The sequence below is a fragment of the Palaemon carinicauda genome, chromosome 30 (genome assembly GCF_036898095.1).
Source record: "Palaemon carinicauda isolate YSFRI2023 chromosome 30, ASM3689809v2, whole genome shotgun sequence".
NCBI lineage: Eukaryota > Metazoa > Arthropoda > Malacostraca > Decapoda > Palaemonidae > Palaemon > Palaemon carinicauda.
This window is the reverse complement of record NC_090754.1, coordinates 18,195,554-18,217,855: the sequence shown is the minus strand read 5'-3', so window position 1 is coordinate 18,217,855 and position 22,302 is coordinate 18,195,554. Positions and strand designations below refer to the sequence as shown.

At 40.8% G+C, this 22,302-nt stretch overlaps 1 protein-coding gene across 4 annotated transcripts in view; it reads right to left on the bottom strand.

Moving 5' to 3' along the window:
* The window catches only part of LOC137622910 (uncharacterized), a 133,069-nt gene that overhangs the window by 109,342 nt on the left and 1,425 nt on the right, over positions 1-22,302 (bottom strand). For all 4 annotated transcript variants that reach the window (XM_068353462.1, XM_068353463.1, XM_068353464.1 and 1 more), the window contains exon 2: positions 1-4,153. This exon is cut by the window's left edge and continues 310 nt beyond it. In XM_068353462.1, coding sequence (XP_068209563.1) covers positions 1-4,144 — 4,144 coding nt within the window. In that variant the 5' untranslated portion in view covers positions 4,145-4,153. The remainder of the gene's footprint in view (positions 4,154-22,302) is intronic.

Below are 22,302 nucleotides of genomic sequence, written 5' to 3'. Positions count from 1 at the left end.
CTTCTAGTGAAGCTGCATATGACGACACATGATGAACTTTCGGGACTTTATCAGGAAATCCAATGAATGGTTCGCCTTTGATTGGACTCAAAAATACTTTTGGGAAATCATTACCATCTGTATTCTCCGGTTCATCTTCTGATGTTCCTGATGATGCTGGTGTTGCTTTTCCATCAGCTTTGGGATGTTCAGTTACTTCCTTGACAGATAAAATTTTCTCCTCTTTATTTAAACAAGGATTTTTCCCTATTGAATTTTTACTACTGAGATTGATATCAAGTTTTGGTGAGGCCTCCTTTTTGTTTGACTTCCCTTTATCACTCTTTGGCTCATCTGGAAGATTATCTACTTTACTCGACTCCTTCAGAGTTTCTTCTTGCTCTTTACTACTTTCCTCAAGATTAACTCCTTGAGGCTTTTGTTGAAGAGTTTCTTTTGCTAAATTTTCTTTATCCTGCTCCATCGAGTTCTCTCCAGATGTATCTTCCAAAACTTTAGTTTTTACACTTTTTTTACAGGAATCTTGGGGCTTTTGAACAGCAAGGACCTTATCAAGTGTTTCTTGATTATCTATCGCATTAGAACAAGCTACTTTACTTGATTCTGGGTCTTTAGTAAGCTTCTTGTGTATTTCTTTGCTTCCTTCCTTCTGACTCGATTCTTGGACTACTTCCACTTCCGATTTTTCTTTCTTATCATTGTACTGAGCTTTTAGTTTATTACCGAGAGACCTCCCAATTGATTCTTGTACTACTTTCACTTCCGATTCTTCTTTCTTATCAGTGTACTGAGCTTTTAGTTTATTACTGAGAGACCTCACAATTGATTCTTGGACTACTTCCACTTCCGATTCTTCTTTCTCATCAGTGTACTGAGCTTTTAGTTTATTACTGAGAGGCCTCAAAATTGATTCTTGGACTACTTTCACTTCTGATTCTCCTTTCTCATCAGTAACCTGATCTCTTGATTCTCCTCTCTTATCAGTAACCTGATCTCTTGATTCTCCTTTCTTATCAGTAACCTGATTTCTTAATTTTTTACTGAGAGACCTTACACTTGATTCTTTGTTTTTTGTTTGTTTACTGTGATATTGTGTTACACGATCTTCTTTGTGATCTTTCATTTGCTTATTGGGGGAACTTGTGAGATCTTTGTCATCACTTATTTGTTTACTGTGAGAACTTACATGCTCATCTTTGTTGTCTTTTATTTGTTTACCCTGAGAACTCGAATGATCCTCTTTATTACCTTTAATACCTTTATTTTGTTTACTGTGAGTGCTTGTAAGACCATCTTCCTGGTCTTTTAATTGTTTACTGTGAGACCTTACGTGATCTCCTTTAGTATTTTTTTCTTGTTTACTGTGAAATCTCACATGATCTTCTTTAGCACCTTCTTGCTTTTGGGAGTCCTGATTTTTATGATTGGACATATTGTTGAAATCTTTCTGCAGATCTTTCACATAAGATGGGGATGGCTCCACTATAAGAACTTTACTAGGCGATTTAACAATGGACTTCTCAGGAGTAAGGATATACGATGCAGACGACTTAATGCCCAACAACTGTCTATTGTGACTTTTTCCCATTCTTTTTTTAGAGTTTTCCCCTCTCAATGAAACACACTTATTTTTAACACCCAGACCCAAATCTCTTCCCTCTGACCTTGTATCATCTTCAGACTCCACATCTTCCTCGCTGGGTTTTTCATTGTTAAAAATCTGACTCATCTGTCTCAAAATATTAATCTTATCATTATGCATCATGATGTCTAACGGTCGTTTTGCCAGACTTGCACTGCTGTACACAGGACGTGGTGAGAGGGTCTTTTCATGTGACATGGGAGATTTCTTTTTACTACTTGAGCCTTTACTCACTTCACTACTCCCTGAAGAGTAGCAATGGTCCAGAGCTACTTTCCCTTCTGGAGACAACAAAAGATTCTTTTTCAAGGTACTTGACCCTTCCCCTGATTTTGAAGAATCATCTTCACTACTCGAATCTAAAACTTCATTTGAAATGAGACTCACTTCCTGAGACTGTTTCTGATGAGGCACTTGTTCCGTTATCACATTACTCTCAGGGTCTTTACATGACCCAGGAAAACTGGGTTCTGAAGAATTTCCTCCATCTCCAACAATAACTTCCTCAGCTTCAATATCACTGAAGTCATAAAGTGTTACCTTCTGAGGTGTGGGACTCAACCGCAAAGTAAAGTCCGATTCGGAAATGTTACTGTCATTAGGAGACAATTTCTTCTCTGGAGTGGACAAAATTTTCTCTTCTGGCAGCTGATTTACCCTTATTTCCTTAGTTGACATTTGAGATATTCGGGCAGCAACCTCTTCTTTGTAAGTCACTACTTCTCTATTCCCAATAAAAATAGGACTCTCCATTTTGTTTGTTGGGCTTTGTTGCAGGTTTGGGATTTTAATGTGTATTTTTCTATAGCGTACAGGTGCACCATTTCCTGGATTGGCAGCTGCAATGGTGACAAGATTAGACATCTTAACAGGATCTTGCTTCTCTTGTGTATTTTCCAATGGAACATTACACAAGCCTACCATTGGTAATGATGGTAATAAAGCTCTGCTCTGATTGTCAGCTGCCTCTACAATATCACTAAAGGGATTTGCTACACTCCTGGTAATTCTCATTTCTGATTTTTTACTAGCTTCCTCTTTAATTCCAGCGTCATTTAAAACCTCCCCTTTTCCAACGTTACCTTTAATACACTTACGACTTTCATCAACTTCAAAGTTTTTCCCCTGGTCACCAACTACCTCGACATCAACCTTAACCACTGGTTTTTCACAGGAGGATGTAGCTCTAGATGACTCGTTCTCTTTATTTTTCATCCCTATAGGTGACTTGACAACAAATTTGATCTTATGCTCACTTCTCTTTTCACAATGATCCATTCCTTTCACAATAGTATTACATTCTTCATTCTTTTTAGGAACCACCTGATCATTGTCCCCATCAGCCCCTTTAGTTAAAGAACTCCTCAAAGCAGCATTCTCTCTTGGGGCCTTACTTCCCACCTCTGCGACAACTTTTTTCCCATGTTGACCTTTTTTATGGAGACCAACCTTCTCCTCACTTGAATCACCTAAAGATGTATCTGATAGGGATGAATTACTGTCTTTCCTTAACAAACGTGTTCTAGTGATTATTTTGCCCTTTTCATCACATGAATTTTCCCCTTCATCTCTTTTACCTTTACTAATAGCGTAGTCCTTGACTGGCGTAACTTTTGTTTTACCTTTCCCACCAGTGAGGGTTTTAGAGCTTTCATTTTCTTGTGAGGAGCTCCTCCTTGGCTCTTTTAAGGGAATGTTTTGAGCCAATCTTTTTAAAGACTCTGGGGTTTCTAACACTTTTGACTTCTCTTTCTTGATTTCCTTTTTTACCACATCTTTTCCTTTTGCCTTTACATTATCTTGCGGCTTTAATTTCTTTACAAACTGTAAATTAAGGTCAGCTGGCACTCTAGTTCTACTTCTGGTTGCTATGCTTTCAGCATCAAGAGTTGGAGGTTCAGACCAATTCTGAGTTCTTCCACGCCCTTCTTTCAAAAATAAAACAAGATCTGGGGGTGAATCGTCACTGCTTTCCTCAGTTTTGTCTACCTTTAATGGGGTTTTTTTACTATCACTTGATGACCTTCTTTCAGTTTTCTGAACCTTTGTTGTCTTTTCGACTACTGCACTAGTACCATCGGGGTTTACCTTAGGAGATTCAACCTTGCTGTTCACATTTTCATTTTTTTTCCTGGATATCAATTCCTCTTTATCCTCATCCTTCTTTTCATTTCTCTCACATCTCAATGCACTAGATTCTTTATTGACAGGCAATTCTGCTTCTTTGTCTTTTTCATGGCCTTTTCCACCACCCCATAAAGCTCGCTTCACCTTTGGGGACTCCTTTTTATCCGCCTCTTGTGGAGACTTTGAAGGGGAACCCCTTAATGGGGAACCCCTCAAGGGGGATTTCTCATCTGACGAACTGGGAGATTTACGGTCTGGGGATGCATCTTGAACTTTACGACCTAGCAGTTTTACATACTCTCTGATATTTTCTCTACTTTTCTCTGTTGATCTTCTCTGGCGGCCAGGACTGCCAATACCATCCGAGTCACTCATGATTCATTTCTGTAAGGAGAAATAAATTAGCAAATGAAATATATGACAATAAGTACAAAATTAATGCATATAAAATTTGAGACATACGGCCCAACTGCCAAGGAGGCAATTTAGTCACATGGACAAATATATATCAAATTATTTTAATAAAAACAGACACAAAGCAGATCTCCCAACCACCTAACAACTATTCATATTATTCACACATTCATTCATTTTAAATGTTAAAAAAAAAAATGATATTTTAATTATAAAATAAATTTTTGAATATACTTACCCGGTGAATATATAATAGCTGACGCTCCGGCGGCTCGACAGAAAAACACAAAAACTCGCGAGCGATCGCTATGAAGGTTGCGGGTGTGCCCACCAGCGCCAACTATCGGCCAGATACCGCATATAAATGTAAACAGCTCCAATTCTTCTCATCCCGCTGGGTCTCTATCGGGGAGGAAGGGGGGGCCTTTAATTTATATATTCACCGGGTAAGTATATTCAAAAATTTATTTTATAATTAAAATATCATTTTTAAATATTTAACTTAGCCGGTGAATATATAATAGCTGATTCACACCCATGGTGGTGGGTAGAGACCAGAATAAATAAAGTTTACAGTGTACATGCTCAGAGTTTTTGACAGTTATATCATAACAAAACCCAAATATATATAGGTACCTGGTAAGGAAGTTGACTTAGACGATTACTCTGCCTTGTTAGTCTGTCTTCCTCACGAAGCCCAGCGATCCTCTTAGGATGCTGAAAGACTCCCAGGAGCTGAAGTATCAAGGGCTGCAACCCATACAACAGGACCTCATCAAACCCCTAATCTGGGCGCTCTCAAGAAATGACATTTGACCACCCGCCAAATCAACCAGGATGCGAAAGGCTTCTTAGCCTTCCGTAAACCCAAAAACAAGATTAAAAACATTTCAAGAGACATTAAAAGGATATTGGAATTAAGGGAATGTAGTGGTAGAACCCTCACCCACTACTGCACTCGCTGCAACGAATGGACCCAATGTGTAGCAGTCCTCGTAAAGAGTCTGGACATCTTTTAAGTAAAATGACGCGAATACCGACTTGCTTCTCCAAAAGGTCGCGTCCATAATACTTTGCAGAGATCTATTTTGCTTAAAGGCCACGGAAGTTGCTATAGCTCTTACTTCGTGCGTCTTAACCTTAAGCAAGCATCGGTCTTTTTCATTCAAGTGAGAATGAGCCTCTCGTATTAAAAATCTGATAAAATATGACAAAGCATTCTTTGACATAGGCAATGATGGTTTCTTAACTGAGCACCATAATGCCTCAGATTCACCTCGTAAGGACTTAGTACGCGCTAAGTAGAACTTAAGAGCTCTAACTGGACACAGCACTCTTTCAAGTTCGTTGCCTACGATCTCTGACAGGCAAGGTATATCAAAGGATTTAGGCCAAAGACGAGAAGGCAGTTCATTTTTGGCCAGGAAACCAAGTTGTAGTGAACATGTGGCTTTTTCTGTAGAAAAGCCGATGTTCTTACTGAAGGCATGAATATCACCGACCCTTTTAGCCGAAGCCAAGCACACTAGGAAAAGCGTCTTGAGGGTGAGATCCTTCAGGGAGGCTGAATGTAATGGCTCAAACCTGTCTGACATGAGGAACCTTAGGACCACGTCTAAGTTCCATCCAGGAGTTGCCAAACGACGTTCGTTAGAGGTCTCGAAAGACTTAAGGAGATCTTGGAGATCTTTATTGTTGGAAAGATCTAAGCCTCTATGACGAAAGACCGAAGCCAACATGTTCCTGTAGCCCTTATTCGTAGGAGCTGAGAGGGAGCGAACATTTCTCAGATGTAAAAGAAAATCTGCGATTTGGGCTACAGAGGTACTGGAAGAGGACACAGATGCTGACTTGCACCAGTCTCGAAAGACTTCCCACTTCGACTGGTATACTCTGATGGTAGAAGCTCTCCTAGCTCTCGCAATCGCACTGGCTGCCTCCTTCGAAAAGCCTCGAGCTCTTGAGAGTCTCTCGATAGTCTGAAGGCAGTCAGACGAAGCGCGGGGAGGCTTTGATGAACATTCTTTACGTGGGGCTGACGTAAGAGATCTACCCTTAGAGGAAGACTTCTTGGAATGTCTACCAGCCATTGAAGTACCTCGGTGAACCACTGTCTCGCGGGCCAGAGGGGAGCAACCAACGTCAACCTTGTCCCTTTGTGAGAGGCGAACTTCTGCAGTACCTTGTTGACTATCTTGAATGGTGGGAATGCATATAAGTCCAGATGAGACCAATCCAGAAGAAACGCGTCTATGTGGATCGCCTCTGGATCTGGGACTGGTGAGCAATAGATTGGTAACCTTTTGGTCAACGAGGTGGCAAAGAGGTCTATGGTGGGTTGACCCCAAGTCGCCCAAAGACTCTTGCACACGTCCTTGTGGAGGGTCCATTCCGTGGGTATCACCTGACCCCTCCGACTGAGACAGTCTGCCAAGACGTTCAAGTCCCCCTGGATGAATCTCGTCAACAGGGAGATGCCTCGATTTCTTGACCATATGAGAAGGTCCCTTGCGATCTCGTATAGCGTGAGGGAGTGTGTGCCTCCTTGCTTGGAGATGTACGCCAAAGCTGTGGTGTTGTCTGAGTTGACCTCTACCACTTTGTTTCGAAGAAAGCTTTCGAATTTCATCAAGGCCAAGTGGACTGCTAATAGCTCCTTGCCATTGATGTGCATGCTCTTCTGACTTGAGGTCCACAGACCCGAGCATTCCCGACCGTCCAGGGTCGCACCCCAACCCAAATCCGACGCGTCTGAGAACAACACGTGGTTTGGGTTCTTGACTGCTAGGGATAGTCCCTCTCTCAGACTGATATTGCTGTCCCACCATTTCAGGCATGCCTTTACTGGTTCGGAGACTGGGATTGATACCGTCTCTAACGTCTTGTCCTTGTTCCAGTGAGAAGCTAGATGGAACTGGAGAGGCCGAAGGTGTAGTCTCCCTAGCGAGACAAACTGCTCCAGGGATGAGAGAGTCCCTACGAGACTCATCCAATTCCTGACTGAACAACGTTCTCTTTTCAGCATTAGTTGGACTTTGAGCAGGGCTTGTTCTATTCGGGTGGCAGACGGAAAAGCCCGAAAAACTGGACTGCGAATCTCCATCCCCAAATATAGAATAGTCTGGGATGGGATCAGTTGAGACTTTTCTAGGTTGACCAAAAGTCCCAACTCCTTGGCCAGACCCAACGTCCAATGTAGATCCTGCAGACAGCGATGACTGGACGATGCTCTGAGAAGCCAGTCGTCCAAGTACAGGGAGGCTCCGATTCCCGATAGATGAAGGAATTTTGCCACATTCCTAATGAGCCTCGTAAACACGAGAGGAGCAGGACTGAGGCCAAAGCACAGGGCTCGAAACTGGTACACCACATTCCTGTAAACAAACCTCAGAAACGGTTGGGAATCCGGGTGTATAGGAATGTGGAAGTACACATCTCGTAGGTCGAGAGAGACCATCCAGTCTCCCTCTCTGACCGCTGCTAAGACGGACTTCGTGGTCTCCATCGTGAATTTTGTTTTTGTAACAAAAACGTTGAGCGCACTGACGTCTAGCACCGGTCTCCAACCTCCTGTATGCTTTGGGACTAGGAAGAGACGGTTGTAAAACCCCGGTGATTGAAGGTCCGAGACTTTCACCACCGCTCCCTTCTCTAGCAACAGAGGCACTTCTTGATTTAGGGCTTGTCTCTTTGACTCCTCTCGGTACCTGGGAGAGAGGTCTATGGGAGTTGTCACTAGAGGAGGTTTGCGTACAAACGGAATTTTGTACCCCTCTCTGAGCAACAGAACAGACTCTTGGTCTGCACCCCTCTTCTCCCAGGCCTGCCAGAAGCTCTTCAATCTGGCACCTACCGCTGTCTGAGGCTGTGGGCAGTCAGACTCTGCCATGGGAGGACTTGGCTCCTCTCTTCTTACCTCTCTTTCCCTCGGCATGAGAGCTTCCCCTGCTGGGAGCTCTGCCACGAAAGGGCGGGATAAATCTAGATGCAGGAGTCTCGATCCTGGGTCTCACAGCAAAGGATGAAGAAGGAGTCCCTTTGCGAGCAGAGGACGCCATCAGGTCATGGGTGTCCTTCTGCACAAGCGAAGCAGCTATATCCTTAACCAGCTGTTGCGGAAACAAGGCCGCTGATAAGGGAGCAAAGAGCAGTTCCGATCTCTGACAGGGAGTAACTCCTGCCGAAAGGAAAGAGCAAAGGGTTTCTCGCTTCTTTAAGACTCCCGACGTAAAGGTGGAGGCGAGCTCATTGGAGCCATCGCGGATGGCTTTATCCATACAGGACATGATAAGTAAGGAAACATCTGGGTCGGCAGACGAGATTTTCCTACTTAAAGCTCCTAATGACCAGTCAAGAAAGTTAAACACTCCAAAGGCCCTGTATACGCCTTTAAGCAGATGGTCAAGGTCCGAGGAGGGCCAACAAATCTTCGAGCGTCTCATGGCCAGGCGACGGGGAGAGTCTACGAGGCTTGAGAAGTCACCCTGGGCAGAGGCAGGGACTCCCAAGCCGAGAACTTCTCCCGTGTCATACCAGACGCTCGATCTGGAAGCAAGCTTAGAAGGAGGGAAGGCAAAGGCCGTCTTCCCCAAACTCCTCCTGGTATCCAACCAGTCGCCTAGAAGACGTAAAGCCCTCTTGGAAGAGCGAGAAAGCACTAGCTTAGTAAAGGCTGGCTTGGAAGCAGGTAAGCCTAGAGCAAACTCAGACGGAGGCGAACGAGGAGCAACAGCCACAAAGTGATCTGGAAAAAGATCCTTGAAAATCAACATGATCTTCTTAAAGTCCATCGAAGGAGGAACAGCCTTAGGTTCATCTACATCTGAAGGATTATCATCAGGATGAGGATCAGCAACGTCCTCATCTGAAGGAGCTTCGTCCGATAACTGCTGAGTTACAAGCAAGGGCGAGACCTGTCTTGGTGGCAATGCTTGACAAGCAGAGTCCACACGCACAGGAGCATCAGTAGCAGTCCAGGACGCTACGTCATGTAACTGCTTAACAGCCTGACTGTCAACAACAACAGGAGCGGGAGGACGCTCGACGTCAACTCGAGACTGCCTTGACTGAGCAGTCAAAACAACTCTTGACTGCGGTGCTTGACGCTCAGCTTCAAAACAAGTCAACTCCGCTGGTTGGCGAACGTCCTGAATGTCAACAAGAGAATTCGGCAGCGGCTGAACGTCCACATGCGGCTGAAAATCAACACGGGACTGCATTGAGTGAGGCTCTACAAAACGTGACTGACGTGACTTTGTAACGCCAACGTCAACAGGACAAGCAAAGGCTCATTTGGGCGGCTGACGGCCAAGATCTCGATCAGCTAAACGGCGAGGATCATCGTGAACCTTTTCAGCAGAATAGTCCTCCATAAGAGAGGCAAGCTTATTCTGCATGTCTTGCAGTACAACCCATTTAGGATCAACGGGAATGGGTGCGGTAAGAGACGAGGGTAACCTCTGTGACTGCAAAACATTGCCTACACTAAGACTCTCGGAGCCTGTGTTACGCTTCTGTTTAGGCGGCGAGCAGTCTTCCGATGACTGCACAAGGTCAGAGCTGTCACAATGGCTACAACCAGGACGCTGGACCTGTCCTGAAGGGACTGACTTTCGCTTTAAGGGTCTCGAAACCTTGCTCCACGGTTTCTTACGCAAAAAGCCTTCGGATGACGAGGAGAAAACCTTCTCGCTCGTCTTATGGTAGGGGCGGTCTTGACGAGACACGCCTGAAACCATAGAGGGAACGTCTGTTCGCTGATTAAAGCCTCTCGAACCCATAAGTCCTACGACATTACTTCTCCCTGGGGCTTGGGAGCTTGCAAGAGGTCTCGGACTAGGCGAACGACAGGCACGAACAGACGAAACCTCGGTCGCAACACTGATAACACTTTGCGCACTAATCACTTTCCCACGATTTTCCAATTTGGCACTCTGACACTTTAACTCCTTTACGTCCGCCATGAGTTGATTACGGTCCGTAGCTAACGACTCAACTCTCTCGCCCAAAGCATGAATGGCACGTAACATATCCCGCATTGATGGTTCCTGAGTGCTAGTAGAGGGTTCAGGCACAACTACTACAGGGGAAGGATTAGGTTCAGGGGCATGGGAGGAGGAAAATTCTAAGAGTCTAGAGGAACTTCTCCTCACCCTATCTCTCTCTAGCTTACGAGAATACTTGTCAAACTCAAGCCAATCGAATTCCGAAAGGCCCACGCACTCCTCACACCGATCTCCTAATTGACAGGTTTTACCCCGACAATTAGAACACACAGTATGTGGGTCGAGAGAGGCCTTTGGAAGACGCTTATTGCAATCCCTAGCATTACATTTACGAAATCTAGGAATTGGAGAAGGGTCAGCCATTTTGAAAAAGTCAAAGAAAGTCCAAAAAACAATCCAAAGTCATCAACAATTAAATCTATCCAAAAAAGAGTTCAAGAGTTTAAGTTGAAGATAAAACACCTGCACTGCGAAAGCTCAAACCAAAAGGAAGTACTTCACCAAGACTGTTGAAAAACTCCAGGTTAACAGCGAGTAATGGTACGTCTTGTCGATCAGACCGACAGAGAAAAATTGAAGCTGTTTACATGTATATGCGGTATCTGGCCGATAATTGGCGCTGGTGGGCACACCCGCAACCTTCATAGCGATCGCTCGCGAGTTTTTGTGTTTTTCTGTCGAGCCGCCGGAGCGTCAGCTATTATATATTCACCAGCTAAGTTAAATATTTAAAAATTATCTATATTTTGTACAAAATTTATTTTGAAAAGGCCAAACTTTATCCTTTTTATAAATCAAGAGCAATGCACCAGAATGGGCTCATCTGACAGCAGCCTGTCACAACCAGCACAAACTACAGCACTACCCCTTCTAAAATACTGTAAATCCAAGTTGGGCGGGTTTAACTAATCCTTAATTTGGGTCAAGCAACTTGAACCTTTTTTTATTGCTAATGAAAATTTGTCATTTGTTCCTACACAAATAAAAACCCTAATCCTCTAATAAGACACTCATTCTATGGAGGGCTGAATTCCCTATTAACCAATCTTCGGAAAATAACAATGCACTTTTGGTCTTGAAGATGCGAGAAAATGATGCATTTCTAGAACCATGCCTTCCAAGACTTGTGCCAAGGATAGGATCTTCCTGAAGACTGACACCAATGACTGAGTGACCTTGCAATCTGGGAGATCCATGTGATGACTTGCAGGCCAGAGGGTAGGATGGTCTGATGGTCTCACAAAGCCAGAACGCACATACTTAGATACTTAGATACCTTATTTTCCACCATACTGCTGCTAAGATGAAGTCTCTGCAGCTCTGATCTAAAGAGTTGTGTTCTTTCTGTAACAGCATAGCAGTCTCAAAGTATAGAGGACTCGCACCTGGTATAATGGACGGCTAGGCTCTGGGTCTTGCCCATAACTCCAGAAAAATCATAAAGGAAACATTCTTCTATGCACTACCAGTGGCATAAAGACAGTCCTGAGAGTCACATCCCCATCTGAAGCTCTCCTCAAGGGTTTATATAGAGACCACTTGAGAGAACTTAAGAGCTCTCATGAGGCCCACTCTGGAGGTCTGAGTTCTTTAGGAGGACAAAACTGCTTGTAGCTCTCATAAGCATGAACTATTCCCATGAAGAGGAAAGGTCTAAGCCCTGGCTCAAGGCAGACCGATAGCCTCTCACAGCAGAAACTGACTGAAGCTTTTTCAAATGAAAGTACAGTATAAGAGAAATTCATCAACAAATTCAAGAGAGGCTCTGACCACAGAAGTATTTCCATCTATGACACTACTAATAGACGACAGCCCACTTTTGCAGATATCCCGACATCTCTTGAACAGTGTCTCCCAAAAAGACTTTTGCCCAGAGGAGATGATGGATAATCACCATCCGTGAAATGACAGGGATGCTACGGAGCTGTGGTACTTCAGTATATAGGGTTGACAGAGACAGTTAGGCCATTGAGGTAGTTCTTTTGGTACTGTACGTCAATAAGGATCACAAGTAGGTCTGGAAACCATTCAATGTGTGGCCACTTGACAGCCACTAAGGTTACCCTGACACTCAGATTCAACAACAGTCTGTTGACTATCAACATATTAAACAGAAGGGTGAAAAGACATAAGCCTTCATGATGTCCCATGGGTGTTGGAAGATATCCTCCAAAGCCGTGGACAGATCTGGAACCAGGGAGCAAAGCACTGAAAAGTGCTTGTTCAGCCCGGTGGTGCACAAGTCTATCAATGGAGACCCAAATACGGGCAAGAAGCCTTCTGACCCTACAACCAATCCCCGGAGGCCAAGCAGGTCTGGTAGAAAATTATTCTTGCTTGGAATGAACCTCGCTGACAACTATATCGTGTTGACGAACTACCAAGTGTGCGCTTGCTGTCTATATCAAAAGGCCCAGTGAATCAGTTCCTCTTTACTTGTTGATGTAAGCTGTTACAGAAGTGTTGTCGCCCATCAGTGCTACTTAATGCCTTATCAAAATCCGTTGGAAGTTTGTAACGTTAGATGCGCTGCTCATATTTCCAAAGGGCTAATGGCTTCTAATTCTGCAAACCACGATGCTGGGATGGTCTGGTTCCTCAGTTGTCGGCCCATCCTTAGAAGTAGAATAATTTCAACATTCTAAGAAAATATACATAAAGGGTGAGACTTAAAAAGGAACACAGCAAGATAATCAAAACTGACAAGGAACAACTTGCTCTAGCTGGGTAACAACAGCTAACGACAAGGAGCTTACAAATGGAATCAAGCCACATAGGCTATATGTAAGGATGGAAAATGAAGAAACATTGTACTGTAGTATGACTGATATATGATAAATTCATCATAATAAAGTAAAAATTATTAGGAATATATTCCATAGAATGAAAAAAAGTATATTTAAAGTGCAAGTAAAATTATTTTTTACTAATGTAAGTTAAGTACCTCTAACTTTCAAGGGTAAACTCTTCAATTATCCCCTACATGTATTGCCATATATTACCATTTGAGGGAGGTGAGGTATTAGACACACCAGAGAATGCTAGAAAAACACATATAATTATTGCCAGATCCCTACCTTTTTTTTTTTATAAACTAAGATACAACTGCATCTCAGCTTTAAGAGTAAGGACAAGTAATAGTATTAATATCTATATACCAGTAACACCAAACACAGGAAATTATTCAGTCATATAGCACCAAACAGAAACAACAAAATGCTGCAGACTACAAATGAATTTCAAATTAACTAGTATATTAGTATCTTTTTACTTTTACCTATTATAAAACATGGTATAGTATGCTGAGCTGTATTTGATCTCACTTAACTCTATGCTCTTGACTTAACAGTACTGTAAACTGTCTTAACTACAATATCTAATACTGTAGGTTGCTTACAAAGGTCATTCATACTTTCACAAAAATAACTATCTATCTATAATGTAAAGATACCGAATCTAAGTTTAAAACAATGTACGTATAAATATTAAATAAGATCATCTTGAGCTGAGAAATTTTTATTTGCCAAATAAAGGGAAAGAGCAAAATCAACATCTAATCTTTTATTATATCATATCTATAAGGTAAACCCACCCATCATATCAAATCTGTTAAATCGAGGGTTACTCTGGATGGAAAAGTTATAACTTTAACAAAGTAGCCAAAAATTACATATAAAAGAACTCCATTGCACATTCTATTTCTCAAACAAATTAAACATTACACAATAGCAATAAAATACCCATTGGGGCCACTGTAATTGTACATAAAAGAACTAAATCCCTATGCTGGAAACATGCTTGGTTTTTTACAAAGCAAACATTGCTGCACAATAAGAAATCAATACTGCCCTTATTCTGTTTACTATGGCTCAACGAGTGCAAGAAACCCCAACAGGAAAATGTTCTCCAAAAAGGACAACAGAACTAAGCAGCAGGAAGTTTCTTCCCATAATGATATTGAGGCAAGTTTCAAGATGTAAAGGAAGTTCTTACATTAAAAATATCCATCAATTAGAGTGTACCATACAATACCTAGCCATAACCAAATTTTGCTCAGTTGTAACACTAAAGAGAAAAAAAACACTTAAAACAGCTAAAAAAAATTTTCAAGAAAAAAATATACCAAACAGTAATTATCTTACCAATCATTCACTCAAAGGCTGAAATGAATAATCTATTAAGCTTTGTTGTTTTATGAGATTTAACAATTTTATAGTGCCAAAATTCTGTTTAAATTCACACATGCATGTGTATTGGTATGACCTATAAACAAAAGGCTGAATTTAATAAATAACAGTATTTTCCCTAAACAAAAATCAATCTTTTACAGGGAAGAGTTGTTTGGTAACAACACTGCAAGGTTAAAAAGTGACAGGATAATACTCAATCACCTTTAGTAACTGATCACTGTTCCCTTGCATAAGAGGCTGTGAGGGATTGTATTCTAATAAGAATTACAATTTACTTTGAGAATTTTGAATTTACTCCTACAAGATGACAAAACACCAACTCTTATACTGTATATGATAGTCACTCCCAAGACAGGAGAATCTGAATCATATGGAATTGATGGACACACTTCCAAACACTGGAGACAATAAACTTTTGCCCAGTGACAGAATTTAAGACACCCCACCTAACTAATCTTCATTCAGGCGCCATATCAAGAAGGACGCTGGTAATCATGGCTCGCCAATCGTCTCCATTTCCAGCGATGAAATTAACTTCATGTTGATCTTATCTTTGCCCTTTGGATACTATGAAATGACTATCAGTGAGAAGCATTATCATCATCTGGAAATGATAGATGGGATTCTATACCTAGCACCTCCCCATGATAACGAGGATAGAAAAAACATAAATATTGTTAAGTCTCTAGACAGAGAATTAGTTGTCCAGCCTACATCCAGCATAATCACAAATTGGGCTATCAATAGCTGGGATAGACACAAGAGCAGGATAAAAGACCTGGAAGTTGACATGACTTTGCCAACCGAAGACCAATCATGTATCTTGGGGAAAACAACCTTCTTCTGAAGGTTCTCAGAAAGCTACACCATGTCTTGATCATCAACCACAGATCCACTGAAATTGGATCCATGAACCTATAGGCATACTCTCACAGCAAGAGAGGGAAGAAGTCTGTCAATCAGGACTCTTCATCACTCCACACCTAATCGCAGTTCGCCTTCAATGGGGTCAGATGCAAGTTGCCTGTGCTTAAAAAACAAACAGAAAAACCTGAAGAGCCTGCCAAGAAAACAATGATGTTTGGAGATGAGGAACAACACTGGCACTATAATTGGCACAGACTCTCAAAACAATACTGTTAACAAGGAACAGGAGATGTGAGAGAACAACAGAATAATGCTAACCCAACGGTATTATAAAATGGTATTCCTTCTTCAGCTTCCATTTAGGCTATTCTGCTTCCCCTATTTAAGGCTTGTTTTTTGTATGATCTATGTACAATACACTTTGTGTATAAACATTTTATAAAAGTGATTAACCTAATGTACTGTAATTCTAATGGCAAAATATTTATCAGTTTATAAGAGCCTTCCAGAACTACTTAATTTAAGAATGAGAGTACAGCAGTAAAAATAAGGTTCAACATACAGTAGTATCAGTTCTTTATTTCATTGCTATCAAAACTGTTTCAAACTGGAATTTATGATAAAAATAAGTATATTAGTTTTTCCTATACAAAGATTTTCAAATCCTCATACAAAATACACAATGATATGACCTTTAGTGTAGTGTCTGGCAAAATAGATAATGTTAGGATACATACATACATATACCAACGGCACTTCCCCCAATTTTGGGGGGTAGCCGACAACAACAAGAAACAAAACAAAAAGGGGACCTCTACTCTCTACGTTCCTCCAGCCTAACCAGGGACTCAGCCGAGTTCAGCTGGTACTGCTAGGGTGCCACAGCCCAACCTCCCACATTTCCACCACAGATGAAGCTTCATACTGCTGAGTCCCCTACTGCTGCTACCTCCGCGGTCATCTAAGGCACCGGAGGAAGCAGCAGGGCCTACCGGAACTGCGTCACAATCGCTCGCCATTCATTCCTATTTCTAGCACGCTCTCTTGCCTCTCTCACATCTATCCTCCTATCACCCAGAGCTTTCTTCACACCATCCATCCACCCAAACCTTGGCCTTCCTCTTGTACTTCTCCCATCAACTCTTGCATTCATCACCTTCTTTAGCAGACAGCCATTTTCCATTCTCTCAACATGGCCAAACCACCTCAACACATTCATATCCACTCTAGCCGCTAACTCATTTCTTACACCCGTTCTCACCCTCACCACTTCGTTCCTAACCCTATCTACTCGAGATACACCAGCCATACTCCTCAGACACTTCATCTCAAACACATTCAATTTCTGTCTCTCCATCACTTTCATTCCCCACAACTCCGATCCATACATCACAGTTGGTACAATCACTTTCTCATATAGAACTCTCTTTACATTCATGCCCAATCCTCTATTTTTTACTACTCCCTTAACTGCCCCCAACACTTTGCAACCTTCATTCACTCTCTGACGTACATCTGCTTCCACTCCACCATTTGCTGCAACAACAGACCCCAAGTACTTAAACTGATCCACCTCCTCAAGTAACTCTCCATTCAACATGACATTCAACCTTGCACCACCTTCCCTTCTCGTACATCTCATAACCTTACTCTTACCCACATTAACTCTCAACTTCCTTCTCTCACATACCCTTCCAAATTCTGTCACTAGTCGGTCAAGCTTCTCTTCTGTGTCTGCTACCAGTACAGTATCATCCGCAAACAACAACTGATTTACCTCCCATTCATGATCATTCTCGCCTACCAGTTTTAATCCTCGTCCAAGCACTCTAGCATTCACCTCTCTCACCACTCCATCAACATACAAGTTAAACAACCACGGCGACATCACACATCCCTGTCTCAGCCCCACTCTCACCGGAAACCAATCGCTCACCTCATTTCCTATTCTATCACATGCTTTACTACCTGTGTAGAAACTTTTCACTGCTTGCAACAACCTTCCACCAACTCCATATAACCTCATCACATTCCACATTGCTTCCCTATCAACTCTATCATATGCTTTCTCCAGATCCATAAACGCAACATACACCTCCTTACCTTTTGCTAAATATTTCTCGCATATCTGCCTAACTGTAAAAATCTGATTCATACAACCCCTACCTCTTCTAAAACCACCCTGTACTTCCAAGATTGCATTCTCTGTTTTATCCTTAATCCTATTAATCAGTATTCTACCATACACTTTTCCAACTACACTCAACAAACTAATACCTCTTGAATTACAACACTCATGCACATCTCCCTTACCCTTATATAGTGGTACAATACATGCACAGACCCAATCTACTGGTACCATTGACAACACAAAACACACATTAAACAATCTCACCAACCATTCAAGTACAGTCACACCCCCTTCCTTCAACATCTCAGCTTTCACACCATCCATACCAGATGCTTTTCCTACTCTCGTTTCATCTAGTGCTCTCCTCACTTCCTCTATTGTAATCTCTCTCTCATTCTCATCTCCCATCACTGGCACCTCAACACCTGGAACCGCAATTATATCTGCCTCCCTATCATCCTCAACATTCAGCAAACTTTCAAAATATTCCGCCCACCTTTTCCTTACCTCCTCTCCTTTTAACAACCTTCCATTTCCATCTTTCACTGTCTCTTCAATTCTTGCGCCGGCCTTCTAAACTACCAGCCTATATTCAATGCATTTCTCGCAAATGGGCTCCCTTCGGCTTAAGGAAAAATTATAAGTTTATTGCAAAAAAAAATCTGTCAAAGAGTTTTCATCAAGATCAATTATTCTAATACATGGAAGTACCCATTACAGTTAATTCTAATAGTACAGCACTCTCCATCATGAGGCTCAGTACTACACAGTACCAGTATTCTATTAGTTTTATTCCAGCTGTTACCAAGTTGTGCAATGATCTTCCTAATTATTATTATTAAATGCTAAGCTATAACCCTAGTTGGAAAAGCAGGATGTTATAAGCCCAGGGACCCCAACAGGGAAAATATCTCAGTGAGGAAAGGAAACAAGGAAAAATGAAATATTTTAAGAATAGTAATAATATTAAAATAAATATTTCCTATATAAACAGTAAAAGTAAAAACTTCATCAAAACAAGAGAAAGAGAAACTAGATAGAACAGTGTGCCTGAGTGTACCCTCAAGCAAGAGAACTCTAACACAAGACAGTGGAAGGCCATGGTACAGAGGCTATAGCACTACCCAAGACTAGAGAACAATGGTTTGATTTTGGAGTGTCCTTCTCCTAGAAGAGCTGCTTACCATAGCTAAAGAGTCTCTTCTACCCTTACCAAGAGGAAAGTAGCCACTGAACAATTACATTGCCGAAGTTAACCGCTTGGGTGAAGAAGAATTGTTTGGTAATCTCAAGTGTTGTCAGGTGTATGAGGACAGAGGAGAATCTGTAAAGAATAGGCCAGACTATTCGGTGTCTGTGTAGGCAAAGGGAAAGAACCGTAACCAGAGAGAAGGATCCAATATGGTACTGTCTGGCCAGTCAAAGGACCCCCTAACTCCCTAGCGGTAGTATCTCAACGGGCGGCTGGTGCCCTGGCCAACCTACTACCTACAAATGGGGTAGTTGAATCGATTGAACTTCAAAAGTTCAACCTTGCAGCAAATGTTTTTATCTTGAGCAGGCTGACATAAGTCTTTTTTATAGTTTTGAAAATATTTCATTTCAATTGTTCATCATTGCTCTGATTGTTTATTTATTTTCTTTCCTCACAGGGCTATATTTCCTTGAGCTTATAGCATCTTGTTTTTCCTACTGGGGTTGTAGCTTAACTAGTAATAATAATATTAATCTGCAACCTTTAACACTAAAATAAAAAATATAACATGCTTTGATTCAATTCATGATTTGCTAGTATACTGTACTCTATTCCTGATTATATTCAACTTCATATATCTGCGTAATCAACTCATTGTATAAATATTTTATAGAAGAAGATCTACATATACTTTCAAAAGATTAGTATGCATGAATGAGAATGGTGAGAAGATCGAGTGTACCCTTTTGTCCATCAGTCAATGGTTTACATTTTCCTTTCTTCCACCACCTAATTGTGTAAAAAAGAGGACAACTGTATAGTGGTGCAGCTGAAAACAATGTACGCCTCAAGTCACTACCCAGACACACACACATATATATAAGTATATAAGTATATACATATATAAATACTTGCTAAGCTACAACTAATTGGAAAAGCAGAAATGTTATTACCCCAGGGGCTCCAACAGGGAAAATAGTCCAGTGAGGAAAGGAAACAAGGAAAAATAAAATATTTTAAGAACAGTGACAACATTAATATAAATATCTCATATATAAACTATAAAAACTTTATCAAAACCAGTGGAAGAGAAATAACCCAAGACAGAGGAAGACCATAGTAAAGAACCTATGGTACTGTCCAAGACCAGAGAACAATGGTTTGATTTTGAAGTGTCGTCCTAGAAGAGCTCCTTACCATAGCTTAAGAGTCTCTTCTACCCTTACCAAGAGGAAGGTGGCCACCGACAATTACAGTGCAATAGTTAACCCCTTGAGAGAAGAAGAAATGTTTGGTATCTCAGTGTTCTCATGTGTATGAGGACAGAGAAATATGTAAAAATTAGGAATGATTATCTGGTGGGTGTGTGTGTGTGGTGTGTAGGCAAAGGGAAAATGAACCGTCTCCAGAAAGAAGGATCCAATGTAGTACTGTCTGGTCAGTCAAAAGACCCCACAACTCTCTAGCAGTGGTATCTCAACGGGTAGCTGGTACCCTGGCAAACCTACTAGAGTATCATATTTACACATGTATATATATATATACTGTATATAAATACAAATATATATATATATATATATATATATATATATATATATATATATATATATATATATATATATATATATATATATATATATATATATATATATATATAATATATATATATATATATAGCTTTGTTTATCATGGCAATGCATGAACCTTTAACCACACTAAAATGTGCGTGTGTATATATATATATATATATATATATATATATATACACACACATTTTAGTGTGGTTAAAGGTTCATGCATTGCCATGATAAACAAAGCTATACTAGTCTGGGCCACCCATATTACTAGGTTGGTTTGCTGTGAGCAATCAGACAAGTCTCCCACCAACAACAATCGGCACTGGACTTCGTGGTATAGAAAACCGGCTAAACCCCAGACAAGCTTTGACATCTCTGAGCCCTTTGTCCTGCAGCGGAATAGATATGGCTACACAAACATACGATATGTGTGTGTATATGTATTTATATTTATATATATAATGTATTTATATTTATATATTTATATATATACAGTATATATATATATATATTAAATATGTGAGAAGTCTCACTCATAAGACTTCAATATAAGACAATCAAGGATTGAAAAGGCTGAAACATGTCATGGAAGTGGAAACAAGCATGCAAGATAGGGCTTATGGGTACTGTGTACATATGTATATATTGAAATAATTTAATGTCGAACCCTGAAAGTGGCTAGTGTTGTTCATCTAATAATTGAAATTACTGTCGTAAAAATGTATGCATATATATATATATTGTAGGTAGTAGGTTGGCCAGGGCACCAGCCACCTGTTGAGATACTACCACTAGAGAGTTATGGGGTCTTTTGACTGGCCAGATAGTACTACATTGGATCCTTCTCTATGGTTACGGTTCATCATCCCTTTTGCCTAACACACACACGGCGAATAGTATGGCTTATTCTTTACTTATTCTCCATTCCTCATACACCTGACAACCCTGAGATTACCAAACAATTCTTCTTCAGACAAGGGGTTACTGAACTTTGGTAATAGTTTACAACACCACACTCTCCATTTACTCCAAAATAATGCAATCCTGCAGTTCTCATCTTCTTGCACAGTAATTAGGTGGTTATTTAAATACTGGGAAAGCAATAATTAGCAAGATATGTTGAGGAAAGGGGGAGGGGTTTTAAAACGAAAATAACTTGGTTTCCTCACTAAACGACTCGGAACTAACCTGTGAACACAGTCAACCAAACAGGATTCGTGATGCCAGCATACATAAACAGAAATCTGTGATGCCAGCGTACATTTGATACACTGTATATTCAAATTATGCTTAGTTGAATACAGATTAATTACTCAAAAGTGTCCATAAAATATGTAATTTACAATTAGTGACACTTTTGAGTAATCACTCAAGTTTTGATTAAGTATATTTTGAATAAACAGTATATCAAATGTACGCTGGCATTACGAACTTCTGTTTATGTATGCTGACATCACGAATCCTGTTTGTTGACTTTGTTGACATGTCAGTTCCAAGTGTCTGGTGAGGAAACCGAGCTATTTTCTTTTTATAACCCCTTCCCTCTTCCTCAACATATCTTGCTAATTATTGCTTTCCCATAATTTAAATAACCACCTAATTACTGTGCAAGAAGATGTGAACTGCAGGATTGCATTATTTTGGAGTGAATGGAGAGCGTGGTGTTGTAAACTATTACGCTGAACTTTAATTGTTCAGTGGCCACTTTCCTTTGGTTAAGGGTAGAAGAGGCTCTTCTAGGAGGACACTCCAAAATCAAACCATTGTTCTCTAGTCTTGGGTAGTGCCACAGCCAATGTACCATGGTCTTCCACTGTTTTGGGTTGGAGTTCTCTTGCTTGAGGGTACACTCAGACATGCTGTTCTGTCTTGTTTCTCTTCCCTTTGTCTTGTTAGTTTTTTATAGTTCATATAGGAAAAATTTATTTTAATGTTACTCTTCTTAAAAATTTTATTTTTCCTTGTTTCATTTCCTCACTTGGCTATTTTTCCTGTTGGAGCCACTGGGCTTATAGCATCCTGCTTTTCCAACTACGGTTGTAACTTAGCAAGTAATAATAATATTTATATATATATATATATATATATATATATATATATATATATATATATATATATATATATACTGTATGTATATATATATATATATATATA